At 40.9% G+C, this 17858-nt stretch overlaps 1 protein-coding gene across 4 annotated transcripts in view; it reads left to right on the forward strand.

Annotated features, from left to right (window-relative positions):
• The window catches only part of lpp (LIM domain containing preferred translocation partner in lipoma), a 187391-nt gene that overhangs the window by 87501 nt on the left and 82032 nt on the right, over positions 1–17858 (forward strand). For all 4 annotated transcript variants that reach the window (XM_084921774.1, XM_084921777.1, XM_084921775.1 and 1 more), the window contains 2 exons: positions 1353–1456; positions 8880–9002. In XM_084921774.1, coding sequence (XP_084777900.1) covers positions 1353–1456; positions 8880–9002 — 227 coding nt within the window. The remainder of the gene's footprint in view (positions 1–1352; positions 1457–8879; positions 9003–17858) is intronic.

Genomic DNA, 17858 nt, shown 5'->3' on the forward strand with positions numbered 1-17858 from the left:
TCTTTCAGTCGGTTCGACACCTTAATGACAAAATGCCATTGTCGCGTTTTAAGCTACTTAAATAAGTCAGAGTAATGAATTTGACCTTGCTGAGTTGTTTTCAATTGAATTGCAAGGTAAACCGTTAATAATAAAAATAATCAAAATGCTGTCGCGCTGAACAAAAAATGTTCAGTTCAAATTAAAAACACCACACATTTGTGCACACGGCTCTCGTATGGCAGACATGTTTGCAAACAGTGACCTGCAGATGCAAAGATTAATATCAGCATTCGTTTTGAGTTGATTTTAGCTCCATTAGGGAGAGAAGTGGGAATAAAACTGATGGTGGACAGCATCTGTGAGCTGCATCAGCCAAAAATAGGTTATTTTGTTACTTAAGCCCACTCCCAGTAACCTCTGGTATCAGTGGTGCTGACCACCTAGTTACTGAGTTTCTGTAGTGTCATAACTAGACAGGTAACTTTTATGGGTTAGTATTACTTTTGCAGTGGGCAAAAGTAATACTGAGATCAGTGAGGTGGAAAACCAGAACAAAGAGCTGAAAGGTGCTAAAATGCTCATTAGAAATAAAGGAAATTGCAGAATCCAGTGGTGTTTCTCATGATGGTGAAAAACAAAAGCAGTTTTGTTGATTGTTACTAATAAAAAAATATGCATATATATTGATTGTTAAAGCTCAAACCTAATGTTTGAGCATTTGATCCAGCTGACATCTAACCTGCAGGTGTAAAGAACATCTTTCTGCCCCATAAAACTTCCTGTAAAAAAAATTTTTTATTGTCATTGCACAGTCATGCTTTGTAGAGTAGTACAACGAAACTGAGGGACTGTCCCGCATCGGGGATAAAAGAAAGGCACGCAGTAATCATAACAAACACCATATATACAGAATAAAATATGCAGAAAATACAAACTTAATGTTAAAACAGATGGTGATGCATTAATGCGTCTCAAAATGATAATTTGATGCACTTACATACTTTATAAATCATGTTTGTGTCAACATGCTGGACGCTCCAGAGCCAGTCATGTATTTATGCGCTATAAGCAGGCTTACAGTGTAATCTACTTTTAACCTCGACCATGCAGAGCATCATGTGCACTATTTCTCCATAGATTTGTAACCCTTTACCTTGTTTTCGGCACCTGTTGTGCTGGTTGTTGTAAATGAAACATCTTTTTTAATCATTTTATTTTTTTTGCCGGTGTTTTTTCAGCGGTGGACTGTGTGTGTTCTTTCACAATTGTGACAGTTTGTTTGTAAAAGAAAAAAAAAGGGGAAGTATTTAATGAGCCGTTTTTGTTTTTCTTGGTGTGTGTGTGTGTGTGCGCGTGTGTCTCCATCCCAGCGGACTACCCTCCCCCTCCACCACCTGTCGAAGAGTCAACCGGCTTCCTGTCATCCCCTGGTTCCTTCCCTCCTCCACCGCTGGGGAACTCATACGATTATCAGGTGAGAGGAGCCGCTGTTCTATTAAATTTTCTTGGTTGTCAGTAACTCTCTAAGAGTCGGCGCAGAAAGCAAAGACAGCCCCGAGCGCCGCACTGAGTTCACGTACCAAGTCCAGCAAAACTATTTGTCCATTTGAGCTGCAGCCAAATGCAGAGACGTCCAGCTCCAGATGCTGCCTGGAGCCAGCCGCTCTCCACCCGTGGACCCACACACACACACACATTTCCGAGGGCTCTGATGCAGGAAGGATGGAAGGCTGACACCTATTGGTGGAGCCCGGTCACTTTTCTGCGCTTTGCTGGTCATAATACCCACAGGCATTTGGCCCTCCTGGGATTTCTGGCCTCTGCAGCTCTGACTGACGCTCTCGGTGCTCGACCTCTGCTATGAAATCCTCCAAGTGCTTCACATTCCTTTGTTCGCTGCAAACAGGAAGAAAGAAAGTCTCCCTCTTCAAGCCCCTCATTTGATCTGACCAGTTTTCTATCCTAAATGAATGCTTCCTTTGTAATCTTGGAGACAGAATGTTGCATAATTCAAATAAGTTATGCATTGCGTGTAAATTCACTGCTCTTCCCACACAAACTGTAAACACAGTAAGTATAAAACTCGAAGCTTTAAAAAACCCTAGGACTATCAGTATACGTGCACGCATGCTGCGCTATGACCTTAATGTAATCTAAAGCACTTTCAAAGTGATGCAGTTATTTTAAAAGGTGCAGCGCTACGACTGTTGGAGTTCTGAATTTCATGGCTTTGTTGAACGTCAGGTTCAGCCAGCCAGCAGAGCTGCTCCTCTCTTACACTTTAGGCAGAGCACAGAGACACGTGAGCAGTGAGGAATGCAATAGGCATACAACAGAATTTACTTCTCTTCTTAGAAGTCTACGGAAACCTTAAACTTCCACATACCCCTTAGTTTAATGAAGGCCAGTGACTTTGGCCTTGTGCTTGCTGAGTGGGGCAGTTTCTACCTAAACTCCGGCTGCTGCTCAACAATCAGCATTGATCCTGTTCACTTTGTTACTGTTTAATAATGTTACACCTACACTTACGACCCAGCATCCTCTTGATTTGTACCTGGAGACAGGAATGCAGCACAAGTTTTTAAATTTTCAGTCTTAAATCTTGTACGCTTTTCTGATGATCGATGAAAAAGCTGAATTTAATCTACATCGCCACATCCAGAAACTTTGAATTATTTAAAAAATGTCTCCTTGGTGCTGGTATTTCTTATTAATCTTTTGGCTCACATTTATTGCTTATGCTCAAGTCTTTTGTAGCAGTTTTATACATTTCTAAGCAGTCAAAATTCTCTGGATGAAAAAGCTTTTAAAAATAAATCTAACTGGGAGTAATCTGGGTCCTTGTCTGCATGTGCTAAACGGTAACAGGTGAGCAGAGCGGTGAACACATGTCTGGTGGAGTAATGGCAGACTTTACAGGCAGCATGCTTGGAGGGTTTTCTGGACATCTAACAGTCAGTTTTACTGGTATCTACACATTTGTTAACTGTGAACAGATCTATAAATTTTCACTTGTCCATATGAACATGAGCAGGTTTTCCATGCTTTCACCTCCCTTCTTAAACTCCTATATTATATTTCAGTATAACTGGGAGATGAAATCCAGACTTCTACTATCATGCAAAATTTTTTAAACTTTACCTATAATCAGAGACAGTAGAAAATGAAATCAATTTGCCAAGTTACAGTACAACGTTTCCACTTCCTGTAAGCGTCTCTTCAATCAGATGGATTTGTTTGAAGGCAACATGTGGCACTTTGGCCTTTTCTGAACTTCTATCAAATCAAATATATATTGTTATGATGTCAAAAAGCCCTGTATGTTGGTAAAGCTCACAAACTAAAGGTGAGTGCCACATAGCTTCATGGTAAAAATGCCAAACCTTTCTCATATGTCTGGATATTCTGTCTGGATCTCATCTGTTAAAGGAAAATAATGATTTTAAAAATGTTGCAAAGTTGAAGTAAAAATGTTCCCTGCATGTTCCAATGCCAGGTATTTCAGTTTACCTCTGTCCATTCGTCCAGGGTCACTGACCCTTACATAGACTTTGGCTTTAAACTTGTTTGGTTGGATCTGTCCGCTCCCGTGCCTCGGATTTTGTCGTGCTCAAACACATGTAGATGTTTTTGAGAAAATGTTGATGAATCAGAAGAAAAGTCTGTATAAATTGAGCAGAATTAGTTACCTGCTAACTCCAGTGGAAGTTGGTAGCCTGGTCCGTGAGCCAAAATAAAGCTGATAGCTTCCAGGTTTGCATCTGCGCCGTGCATCCCGCTGCACATGTGCATTGTGCTTGCGAGTTCCCACAGAACCCGTGGACTTGAAGTGATAATGTCACATAAACACACAGACCTTTGAAGGTGCTAGGAAGGTTTTAGAAGTGGGAAACCTGCATGGATTTGAAATGCACAATAAAAGAGGAAACTGGGCCGTAAACTGGCTTCTAGCTCAGCATACGTCCCTTAATCATAATAGAGCTCTTTGCCGTTTTTACATGTATTCCCATGTATCACCACTGGGGCCTTTAGGTGACAGGAACTAAAACAGACAGAGGCTGAACTGATGGGACTGCATCATTTGTGGTCTGTATATGATAAATAAAGGGTTTCTTTTGAATTGTAAATCATGCAGACATGTGCGAGAAAAACCCCAGATTATAAATATAACATATACATTTGCATGATATGGGCCCTTTAACTCAGACTGCTTTGTTCCCGTAGGTTAAAAATGCAAAGCTAATAAGAGTATAAATATTATTGTTTTCCTTTGTGTGTGAACATCTCAGCTTTTGGAGATCGGTGGTTTTGTCAGGACAGCTGTCAAATGTAACACATTAGCTGAACAGGATGATGGTTATAATCATGAGCATTAATTTAGTTCCCTTTTTGCTGCTGTAATTTTTGCCACTATTCTTGATTTTTCTTGTGTGGAGAGATGAAGGAAAAGATTTTCAAGGCCTGAAATTACATAAGAAATTCCATCCCTCAATTAGTTTTAAAAGTGCTTTCCTGTATTCATCTCGAAATGTTCTTTTCCTATCACACTGCAGAGTCTTTCTGGCCTGCAGTTTAATTCCTTAAAACACCACGGGTATCTTAATTATGTGTCCTGCAGCCAGAGCAGAAGAGAACGCTGTTCAGAAAAAAAAAGGGAAGATATCAATCAAAAATGTCTGTCTGGAGAAATTCTACATAGTGAATGAATAAATCAGCGATTTAATGGCATTTTACTTAAAAGAAGCAGAAATATGCTCTTGTCTTTATCCCCCTGGCAGAGGGAGATGTCTGGCTTATGACACGTAAAAGCCGAGACCTTTAGCGGGAGAGAGAAAAACAAACCTCTCATCCTGGCTGCAGTTCGCATTACGAAGCCCTACACGGCAAATTCCTCCGCAACACAAAGTCTGCGATGTTTCCTTTCATCCTCCTCGTTATCACCGTTAAACAAGTTTGCCCGTTTTTTTCTTTTGTTGATTTGAGACAAGCCATTAGTGTTTTGCTTTGTTTACTCCCGCTCATGATTGCCTTAGATGTTTTTAAGCAGCAGCTCTGCTCCAAATGGAGGCAAGCCCTGCCTGTAATGGATTGTGACAGGTAATCCAAACACATAACATTAGAATAAGAAGCAGCCACTGATCCAGCCAACTCAAAAAGCCCCCACAGGCAATTGCAAGAAGTCTTCTTGCAGTTGCAGCATAGTTCAGAAGACTAAAAATACATCTGTCGTTCCATGGAGAAATTCCCGGGAATTTTGTAGAAAACCGGGTGCCGCTATCGGTCAGATCGCTTTAACTACTTTCCAGATTTCTGCGCATCACTTTTGTTTTTCTTTTGATTAAATAGTTTGTGTCTTTTCATATGTCGAGGTTGCATTTTTCTCTGAAGCAAAAGAGAAAAAATGCAGATGAATAAATCAGCGACTGCTGCTGCAGTGATCCTGTTACTGATGCTTTCAAGCTTCCTCTGATAATAACAGAGTTAAATAAAAATCACAGCAATTCTTAGCATCCTCTGCAGAATACATTCAAAGTGTGGATTAAAAAAAAGTTTGACTTTGATTTTGAAGAATTGACCTTTCTCTATGAAATAGTGCTGGTTGAGATTGTGATGAATAATGAATGAGATACTGTAAATCCAAGAGCAGTAAAAGGCAGGTGAATAGTGCACCGTGTTATGAAAGCTGTCTTTCATACAATGCATCGCTTCTTTCTCACTGAGAGAAGTCTCTGCTATTGATGTGTGGCTTTCAAAAAGATTGTCTGAGGTCAAGGTGAAACATGAACTTGTAATGCAAAGTTTAAGAAGTGCAGAGAGAAAAAAGCAGGAGAGAATATTTCTGAGCAGCACAGAGTTAGAAATACTCATCGCCGATGGCATTATGGTGACAGTAACTTGACCCTGTGAACCCGGGCTGTACCTGTTACTAGAGCAGGGCGATATGACCAAAAATATTTATCACGATATACATTTGAAAATTTGCGACAACGATATAACTGACGATATAATTGACACTAGACAAAATACTTTACAACTCCACAACTTTATTAGTGGAAAAAAAACATTGTATTTTCACTTAAACAAGCAGCTGTTTTTTATGTGCATTAAAGTTATATAAAAATTTAACAGTGCAAATGCAAATTCCTTGCTGACAGTTTAACCAAAAGGCATTTCCAGTGGAAATTGGCCAACATATCCTCAGCATAACCATGTATAATATCCACAAAACTTAAAAAGAGGTTATACACACACAATACGGTAATATTATGTTGAAGCACAGTACGTATCACTCCGCGAGGCTCCTGCCTACGATAACCGTAATGCTCCGACAATCCATCAAGCGGTGCGGCTTCGTAGGTTAGCAAAGTCATACTAAAACATTTGACAGATTTTCGAGCGCCGTGTACCACATAAAATCGTTTCGAGGTCAGTAAACACAACCAGAATTCATACATAAGGCACACATGATTGTAAGGGGCACTGTCGATTTTCAGAAAGATCAAAGGATTGATTTTAAGTGTGCCGTATTTCCCAAAATACGGCCGTTGCTAGCATGCGCTACCAAAAATAGTGCTTTGTTGTGTATCTGATGGACGAAAGCTAAACCAGTTCCACACCACTGAACTTGCAGCATTTTTACAAACCAATTCTGGTTCATCTGTTTCATTCAACGATCCCGCCCTTCTCATTCTCCGTCGCCAGCACGCTTTTTCCGCCATGTGCGTATGAAAACAAAGGCACTACGCATGCGCGTTTTACCCATATTCTATCGCGATATTTGATTTTCTTATCTCTGCCCAACATTATACCGGTATTACCGTGAACAGTATGATATGGCCCAGCCCTACCTGTTACAACATAACCCACACCCAAGGTGAGTGTTGCTGTGACCAAGATGCATGGATTAGAAACACAGATTGCAATTTTCTTGGGTGACTCCACTTTAAGTGTGCCGATCCCGATTTTTGCCAGTTATGGTTTTCTTCCGAATAATATCAATAATAATAATGAGAATCATAACAATAATAATTTACAGGTAAAATTTACAGCGGTTTCCCCTGATGAAAACGTGTACAAATGACGAACTGAAAATCGGTCGCTATACACCTCTCCACCTTTACCTGACAGATTTTATTTTACCTTACCAAACAAAGGCTGATACAAAACTAATGCCAGGTACTTCGTAATTTACAGAACAGCGGTCCCTCGTTTATTGTGGGAGTTACGTTCTAAAAATAACCCACGATAAGTGAAATGTAAAACCCCTGCATGAACATTTTCACACTTTTCTCTCTTGTTTAAATACTCTCAAAGTTCAAACCTTCGTAGAAAAAGATGTCCAGCATTATAGAATGAAACCAAAGGCACTCGCAGGTGACGACGTTTCGTCGACATTGTTGTGTTTGTTGGGGAGAAAACTTACAAACATACAGTACAGCACTTCAGAGTCACACTGCTAGCAATCAAAGATTTATGTAAGTTTGACAAGCTGAACGCATTCTGTGCTGTACAGGAGACACGGCATGAGATTGACTGACAATGGTCTAGAGCCAATCAGGACGCACAACACAATGCGTTGTAAAAAAAGAAAAAAGAAAAGGATGCAAAATTGCACCAAAAAAATCTGTGAAACAGCGAGGCTGCAGAAGTTGAACTGCGATATAGCGAGGGATCACTGTATGTTCATAACTTCACCAAATAAAAGGACATCAACCCGTTGCTTTGATCCATTGCTAATACTGAGGCTGCTGGCTTGTGGCTGGCTCTGAGCTCAGGATAACTTTAGCTTTAGCCACTTATCATTTGTTGGCTTCTTTAAAATGTCCATGTTAAGCTGGTGATTTAGGTTTGTTGACACAAACATTTTCACTCTGGTCCTCTAATGGGGTTCAGGGTCAAGGCCAAGGAGTGGAAATCGACCAATTCTGGTCCCTGGCCGATCGATTGGTGCATCTGTGGTAGATTTACCATTTGGACAAAGGAAAAAAACAAACTGCCGCTGTGAGAGTATGAAACAGACTATGTGATGCTGATAATGATAATAATGGATTGGATTTATATAGCGCTTTTCAAGGCACCCAAAGCGCTTTACAATGCCACTATTCATTCACTCTCGCATTCACACACTGGTGGAGGGAGCAATGGTTGTAGCCACAGCTGCCCTGGGGCAGACTGACAGAAGCGAGGCTGCCATATCGCGCCATCGGCCCCTCTGGCCAACACCAGTAGGCGGTACGGGAAAGTGTCTTGCCCAAGGACACAACGACCAGGACAGAGAGCCCAGGGATCGAACCGGCTCCAACAGTATCATTCATGACTGCAGATACGCTACAGATACGCTTCCCAACCCCCTGAGCCACAGTCGCCCCTATGTTGATGTTTATATCTATATGCTGGTCTGTTTGCATTTCTCTGCAGTCATGAATGATACTGTTGGAGCACTTAAATACTGAACAACAGTTACTTTACTAACATGCAGGAAAGAGAGACGACTTCAGGTCTGATCAGACCTTTGCAGAACATGTGACTACCAAGGAGACCAATCAGATTTGGTCTTGCTTCACTTCATTTTGATTTGTAACTAACTAACTATGGTGTAACTATAGTCTGGGTATGCTGGAGAGTCACCGTATTGCTAACACAAGGCTATAACAGGTACATAAATCCATTCTTATGAGGCATGGTGGAGGCAACATTGGGCTCTGAAAGTGCTTCTCATGTTCGGGGAAATCTGCTAACAGATTTGACAATTTTAGAAAGTTTTTGAATAACATGTTTTCAATTTTAATGTAATTTAGAAGTTCAACTAGTGCATATGTTTCAAATGAAAGCTACAACACAGTAGAGTGTGCAAACAGTGAAGGAGTCTGAACACTTTATCGGACGTCTTCTCACAGGTGAAAGGCCCAGAAAAGACGCTGGAAGAGAGGCGCTCCAGTCTGGACGCAGAGATCGACTCCCTCACCAGCATACTGGCAGACCTGGAGAGCAGCTCGCCCTACAAGCATCGAAGCACACAAGTACGTAACCTACAAAATGTCATGCAGATGTGAATTTAAGGCTGTGCTTTTCTTGGGCATTTACTGCAGGCCAAAGTTGAAAATGACTTTTACCGTTTTCAGTTTATGCACGACCTGTAAGGAAACATTAGCCTTTTAATATTGTCAAATACATTTTACAGAAACTAAATGTCAGCAGAATTGATGCTTTTACTTGTAATACTTAAAAACCTTAGTAGGACATGAAGCACGCTGTTATCAAATGCTTTTACTGAAGTATGTGAGTGCAGCCACTGTTGGCATTCAGTAACACTTATATTAGCACAATAAATGGCACACTTATAGACCTGTAGCTGCTGTCCTGTGAAGTGTGCTAAAAAATGCAAAGAATAATTAAAGTTTTTTAAACCGTTGAATGTTGCAAAATACAAATTAGGTTTCCACATGAAACGGACCCATATATGTTGCATCTTTTTTTTTTTTTAATGCAATAATGACAAAATGAGTCTTGACCTATATCATTAGTTGATATTAAACGATATTAACGGCAACTTCAAAAAGTCAAAGCCTTGGGCAGTTCACTAAATTGTTTGACACACAATGAATGTAGGACAAGCGGATAAAAAAACCTTAACCAATTGTGTTTGGCGTAGGAAGGCTCAGTGGGGCTTTGAACACATGCAGATCATTTCTCTAGTGACATATTTGAGCAAAAATGAAATACCTGAAAGGGCGTTCTCTGTGGGGGCCTCATACTCTGTGGATATGTGGCTAAAGCGGAGTTAAAACCAATCTTAAAGGTGTTGCTTTTTCTGTGGATTATTTATAGAATAGTTACCACATCTGCTTTGTTTCCTTGTACATTTATTCAAGTATTTATATGTAAGTCAATAATTTAAGACTGTGAATTATTGATGTGAGTATTCGTGGATCTACATCTTTATATCCACTGACCTTTGTGTGAGTTCAGGAAACAATTCTTCAGCGACTTTAAAATGTAAAATGCTTCGGTTTTGGAAACTCACACGAGGCAAAGTTAGGTTTACAAGTAGTCTGAGAAACATGGTATTTTGGGGGACGTGTGCAATGTGAAAAAGCCAAACGAAGACTGAAGATTGCAAGTGTTGACGTCCTTTGGTTAGGTGACTCCTGGCTCTCTGGTTAGAGGGAGAGGGAAGGGTGTACTGCTCACAGAGTTAAAATTATTGCACCACACAGGGGAAACAAAGCGGAGACGGAGAGAAAGGAAGTAAACGCTGCGGTTCTGAAATGATACGCTTTAACGGCAGTAACTAAAATCTGACTTGATGATTTCTAGTATGCTTACTGTTGTGGTGAGCGAGTGTGTTCGTGGGAGCTGATGTGGGGAAACTGTAATAACATGAAATTATGTGCTCATAAAATATGGTGAAATGCTCTTTTGACAAATCAAATTGACATCTCAGCGTATGTTTTTCAGTACAGACAAGGTAAAAAGACAGAGGTTGATTCAGAGTCTGAGCAGATCGGGACGTCTGCAGGTCTCTCTTGTCTCTGTCAGGTTTCCGAGAACTCGTCTTTGTAGTACTGGACAAGAATCGTGTTTGATAATATTGTATGCTATATTTCAGTTTCCATCCAGAGGTGGCACCGGTTTGAACCATTCTGCAAAATTAAATTCGAATGACTTTTTTCATTTAGTTCTTCGTCCGTTATGCAAAAAGCAAAATTTGCCGTTAAGATAAATAACTGCTGGAGCTCCACGAGTTAACACATTGCAGAAGAGGACGGCATAAATAACAGAACCTTGTTTAAAGGTAAAATGAATAAAGTGATGAAAAACGAATGAAAACATGGCATTTTGTGGAGAAATCGCTATTTTTCTTTCGAGCTGATTTTCTTTTTGGCACGTTTTAAACATGTTGAGTCGATTTGTTGTTGTACATTAAAACTCCATCATCTTATTTCTGATGATTCTATGACACAGTTTGATGCGCGTGCATGCATATGTGTAAAGCAACCTGTCCAGCGTGTACCCCGCTTCTCGCCCTAACTCGCAGCCTGACAGCTGGTATTACTTTTTTTTTTTTTTAGCTCCAGCTCCCCGTGACCTTGAATTGGATATTTGGAAGAAGATGGATGGATGGAATTTTTTTGGTTAATTCTGGTAGACTTTTTTAAAGGAGTAGTTTGACATTTTGGTTTCTTTCAGTGGGCTGGCAGCCCATCTGAGTTCCCGCCTAAGACTAAACCCCCTGCTGGTCCTGACCGTGAAATCTTGATAGCCTGTTTTTGCTGTTAACTCTTCTAAAGCTATAAAAACATCTTGAAAAAGAAGTAATGAGTTCTATTTTAACTTTTCAACATCGATTGTCATTCTTTGCTGTATGTGACTGACGGTTCTCTCTTGCTGGTTTTAGGGTTAAACAGTTGATGTGGATTGATAGTGTCACTGCCCCATCCCGTCCTCTTATTGGTTGAAGTCACAGTGCTGAGGCTGACAACTTCTGTGGCAGAAATTCTGCACTTATTGCCCCCTCCATACCTTTCCATCTAGTGTGCATGGCTTGTGCCAGTTGGCAGGTAGTTTTTCTATGAATTATTAAAGACCATCGATGCTTGTAGTTGTTTTCTGTTGTTGCATAAGTGACTCTGCTTTTTATTTTAAAGAACTTCATTTGCATTTCTGCCAGTCTGCAAGTCAGCTCAAATTTTACCGTTCCAGCTTGCGTTTCTTACAGCGGTTAGCGTGTTCTGGGTTCAAATCCACCGGCTTGCTGAAGCCTTTCTTTGTGGACTTTACCTGTTTGGGTTCTCTCCGGGTTCTTGGGTTTTCTCCCAGACTCTCACGTTTTAGGTCAGGAATTTGACTGTGAATGATGATCTCTCTCTGATAGACTTAAAGGTGTACCAAGGCAGGGGTTGAACTACATGATGGCACCCTAATCTCCCCTGAGGCAATCAAATGGATTATCTGCAATTGCTTGGAAAACAAAACAAAACATATATATGTATATGAAAATAATCAGTTAAAAAAGGGCCTGTCTATACAGAGTCTATAGGGCTTATCAGTGGTTTTTATTAAAAAACAATGACTGAATATGTAAGGAACAGGCATGAGTGACATCAGCCTTCTCATCTCATCGTTGCCACCCCCAATACCAAAAGAACAAAGTGTGAAGATCCACAGTCTTTTTCTATACTTGGGTGCCATTGCTGACCTGTAAGCATCACAAAGGTAGCTGCTGAAGTTGCTGTTTTTACATAAATCTGCCAATTGGAGCTTTTAATTTATAAATAAGTATTTGGGCTAATATTGTGGCATTAAAATAAAGTCACAAAATGAGTCTTTCCACATTAAATACACCTCTGCCTTTGGGCTGATTAGAGATCTGTTTCACCGAAATGACTGGTAAAAGTCATTCACTGGTATATGAAAGTTGGCAACTTGCTGTAAAATACTCAGATTTCCTGAAATGTGAAAGCAGACATTTTAACAGTGGTGTTAACAGTATAACTATTTTCTCTATTCTTCTGTGTAAAGCTGTACAGTATACAAGAGCTGACCTTCAGACTGCAGCCCTACAATATACTGTTTATAGTGTACGTGCTGTTAGCTGTCAGTGTTACAAGGTCATGAATTTTAACAGTGTGGAGAACACAAAGCATCTGTGTTTCCTTTATTCTCTTTGTCTTTCTTATAAACACATAAGGATTTCTATTCATACTGACAATGCTCGGGTGTCCACACGTACACGTGTAATAAAAGGAAGCACATCTCTGGGATGTGAAGCTTCTAGCTGCTGGCCTTTTTTTTCCTAAATAAAATATATGATAAGTGCATACCTTTCCTGAAGAGAAAAACCATGCAGTGTGTATTAACAGGGGTCTGAAAGCTTTTGTCAACATGACTTGAAAAATTGATGTGCGCCTGTACAGCTCTGTTAGAGGCCAGCTTCCCAATGTCGTACTAACTAATGTATGTCTGTCGTGTTGGTTCTACCTGTGAGGGTCAGATGTGATCTGCGCGTTTATTTTGATCATAATCTGCTGCGAGATTTCGGGGTTATGGGTGGGAAGCCACACCACCTGTGTCTCAGCAGAGTGCGCATACGTTCTGTGACATGTATTAATAATGAAACGTTTCACGTCGGACGTTTTGCAGAGTTTTCCAACATCTCTCTGCTACCATGATGCCCTTTTGCCGTTGCCGTGTAAAAGATTTAGCTTTCTATTTGATTATTTATTTTCCAGAGATACGAGCACTCTGCAATGCACGCACATGTGCACCCACACACACGCACACAGAGTTACTTTCTACTCAGCTGATGCTGATTCTAGCTGATTAACTCAAGTTGACCTTTTCCCCTACCCAGCTGCTCCTGTCAGTTCATGCTCAGGCTCTTTCAATGCATTATGTACAACATAACACTGGTGTGTGCGAGTGCGTGTGTGTGTTTAATGGGCCAGGTTTCGTACTCCAGCATCGGTACAACTGCTGCACAGTAATCTTCCACTTGTATAAGCAAAAGAGCAACGAGTGCTCTTAATTTAAGCTTTCTGTGCACAGGCAATCACACAGCCAGCACTCCAAAATCAATAGACCACCCTGCGCTCTGCCTTCAAGCTTCTAGGAGAGGACTCTTCCCTCCCGACGGAAAATTTGGAATCAGAGAGGGGACCTTATGTGTGCTCGCCTCCCAGATGAAATTGAAATGGACGTTGCTGCTCATTCATAAAAATCTAAGTAGCATTCCTGCGAACATTCAGCCGGCACTGATGCTTCACAGACATCAAAACAATTTTGTTTGCTTTAGTTGGTATTCTCTGTGGCATAACAGTGGGTAATGAAATGTGATCATTATATAATTCCCATTTGTTCTCTCTCCAGTTCCATCTTAGATGCCATTTGTTATTTGACACAGTTAACTAAGTTTGTGCTGCAGTTTGCTTGCTTTATCCTGTGACAGCAGAAATTAAGGAAACGCTGATAATAATGTTTCGGCCTTTATCGAGTTAGTGGTTTCTGTTATTCCTGGTGAAATCAAAAGCATCTTACTTAGGGATGGGTATCGTTTAGGTTTTATCCGATACCGGTGCCAAACCGGTACTTTTGAAACGGTGCCGGTGCTTAAACGGTGCTCAAACCGGTGCTCAAACCGGTGCTTAAAGAATGGAGAACACCAACTTTGTCCAAAAACCTCTCATGTTCAGCTGTTTTTTTGTAAAAAGATAACAATGTTAGCCTTTTCTGCAGCTATGGGGCATATATGGTATCACTCTTGGCTGGAAGCAGTGCTTAAACAATGGAAAAAACACAAACTTTATCCAAAAACCTCTCATGTTTAACTGTTTTCCACTTTTTCTTTGGTCATTTTAGCCTTTTTGGCCAGGGTGAAGGGAGTATCTGCCATCAAACAAGAAGACAGCCGCATGTAGCTATGATGATGTTTGCTAGTTCACCTTACATGCATTAATGTAATAAAGTGGTTAGCTTACTCAGCGTAAATTACACACGAACAACATTACGCTACTCACGCAGAGAAGAACGGCTGCTGCTGCCATCATCATCCGTCATCATTTCTGCTACACTGGCAGGGCTAGGGGCCAGGACTCTATTCTTCGGGTTTTTGGGGGATGTTGCTCCGGGTCCGATAACTGGCAACCCACCCGCAGTAGATGTGCACGGAGTGAGGTCTCGCAGCAAGCTATCAAATACGGCGCATTTCTTGGCTTTTAAAAAAAACGCTATGCGTCGCCAGGTGTTTCATCGGATTTGAGGTGTTACCTCCTTTGACAGTATCACAGTATCAGCTTAAAGCACTTGTTGCAGGCTGCTGAGTTTGCATATTTTGCTGTGAAGTACAGCCATACATTTGACCAGTCCTCCTTGGGCATTTTTCACCTCATTGCTGAACTGCAATAGCTTCATGGTCCACTGAGGGACCACAGCCCACATTTTAAGAATCACTGTTCTAAGTGAAAAGTTCAGGGACATCTAAAACTGCCAAAAATATATATCTAAAAGCAAAATACGTAACAAAGAATAAAAGATGTTAAACTTTAAGGCCCAAGAGTCGTGTTGTCGTCTGACCTCCACTGTTTGAAACCACTAAAAGTATATAAAGATGGGCATCGCAGCATTCTAAAGCCAGTTCGTTAAATTCATTTCCACCTAAGATATTCTACAAAGTGCACAGCGGAAGAGCTTAGGAACCACAACTGCTCATGAAGTTACAGAGCGAGGTTGCCGTGTGCTGAGTCATAGATGTAGCGTGTGCTCTGCTGACTCAATAACTGAGGAGCTCCAAACTTCCTCTGGCATCAACATCAGCACAAAAACTGTGAGCCAGGAGCTTCACGGCATAGGTTTCCATGTCTGAGCAGCTCCTGTAGGTCTAATGTGTTGGTGGCCCAGTACTTTTGTTCATATAGTGTAGCTTACTGGAACCACTGATCTTCCCACAAATTTGCCAGTGTTATCTGCTTCAGTTACCCGCTTTGTTAGCATAAAGTAGCTATCAACTAGGCCCCTTAAAATGAATTGCGCTGGGGTATTGCACCATACCGAGCTCTTGCTGGAAGTTAGAGACAGGATGAGTATGAAAACCTAGGGTGTTAGCCCAGGTGGAGCTGCTGGGGGTGCAGATCTTTATGGTAAACCTTATTTGTGCAGCATTAATTTAAAAAATGATCACCAACACACTATTTAGAATTAAAGAATGAAATTGCTGCTTTTTGAATACAGCAAGCAGCCACCACTGGGCCACCTTTTTGCGCTCCATCACTGGCTTACTGCTTGTTCGAAACCTTGTTTGAATCTTTAATAACTGTTTTTATTTGGCACGGTGATCGGAGGAAACACAGGAGAGTGTGTTCATGCTAAGTCCTGCAAGTGAAATGCACTGAAATCTGAGCCCAACCAGCCCTGCTAATATGCAGCGTAGGCCTGTCTAAGCACATCAGATCTGTTGTGGGGGAGTTAACAAGGAGGCCCAGATGAGTGTCAAAACAGTGTGCTTATCAAGCACCAGAGCAGCACCACTGCTTTGGTGGAGGCTGCAGAAGCTTCTCCTGTAACCTCTAATTCACACTGACCTGTGGTGCATTTCTAGTAATCAGATGAATCAGCAGCCCTCCTACTGAGATTCTTCAACATCCAGTTTATTTTGTAAACTGTCAGAAGAAAGCAGAATATTTCAACTCTCATGCGTGCCTTGACATCAAGCTAAATATGGTGGATGGATATAAGAATAAATGTGTAACTTTCTCGTCTTAAGGATACTTTAAAATCCACATATCTGCACTCTGTCAAATCTGATTTATTTGGTGTATCTGCTCACACTGATTGCATTCACAGGCAGAGATTGATAGATTTGGTGCCCTGCTGTTGGCTGACTATAGAGAGCATATTCTGCTATTACGCACAGACACAAGGGAAAATACAGAAGCAAAAAGTGTCACCTAGTCCGCCAACAGCAGGCAGTAATTACTGTAGTTGTTTCTAATCCCTGTTACATGCTGTAAAATGTAAAATGTGTTGACTTTCGGAATAGGAAATGTCATATCTGAAGCTCAAAGACATTTCATTTGAGTCCTATTTTAATATGAAAGAAGTTCAAACAAATAGTCTGCAATCATGTTTTTGTTTTTTTTTTGAGGAGAAATGTGTACACAGCACTAATGTACTTTACTAGTTAGCCACTGTATAACCAATTAAGTAACCAGTCCCCCCCCCCCCCCCAAAATAAGCAGTGACATTTTTGTCCCAATTAAATTCTAATGTTCTTTCTCCATTAAAGCAGCAGCAGCAGCTCGTTCTGATCTGATTCAGTCTGTTATGATAAGATTTAAGTTGAAATTAAAAAGCTCTCCCCGTCTGATGGCTCCACTCGCTGTGAAACAATAATGTGCAACGCGATGAATAAAATATTGAAAGCCCGGGCTCACTAAATGACATACACTTGCCCCCATAGTAAACTTCCCCAGTTCTGCCATGCTGCATCAGGAGGCGTTTGATGGTGTCTTGGTGTGCGGTGCTTTAACTGAGGTAGCATCTTTCCAGATGGATTCAAAGAGGGGGAGATGCTCAGCTGTTACTAGGCTGCCCTCTGGCAGTGCCACAGCTTCTGGGAGCAAGGTTGTGCGACTCACTCATGGTTCCACCTCAATTAAAAACCAGTCAGCGAAGCGGTTTCTTTGTTTCCACGCATGCAGGGAACTTTAGCGTGCAAATGTTGGTGCTGTCTGGAACGATGACTGCTGATCATGGTGGTGCCTTTCAGAAAAGAGAAATGACTGGACCCTTAACTTGTTTTCTGTCACCCGATAAGTTGAGGGCTCTCTGACTTATGCTGTTTGCACTCTTCACTTCTCTCAACAGAAGTTTGTTCGATCTACATGTTGAGTATCGTCCCCAGAAAGTGGAGCACACAGTTTTGTGGGGTTTAAAAGGTTTCCACCAGTGTTTTATTATCCCAGTGGTCCAATGGGTTTAGGCTCACACCCCACTGGTCCTAAACATCAGGATTTTTTATTTATTTATAGACAATATATGCAACCATAATGTTTTTTAATGTATTTTATTATCCTACCACTACTGCTATCTGTTTTCACGCACCAGCTTATATAAGAACATAAAATAAGACAATAAAAATTCAAAGCAAATGTTGGGGCTTAATCATAAGTCATAGGTATATATACCTATACACTACTTTGTCTTCATGCTAGAAGTAGTTGCTGGGTCTTTGGTTAAACACTTTATTGTGCTGTATAGCTGCAAGCAATGGCTTGTTCTGAAGAGGCACCTTTTAGATTACTCCTTCACTAAAATATACAGTATATAATGTTTGGAAGCCTGAAATCTAAGTTTCCAGTTTTTACAGTTTTCAGCTGCAT

This window comes from Perissodus microlepis, chromosome 23, assembly GCF_051167445.1.
Source record: "Perissodus microlepis isolate ML-2025 ecotype Zambia chromosome 23, ASM5116744v1, whole genome shotgun sequence".
In the NCBI taxonomy this organism is placed as follows: domain Eukaryota; kingdom Metazoa; phylum Chordata; class Actinopteri; order Cichliformes; family Cichlidae; genus Perissodus; species Perissodus microlepis.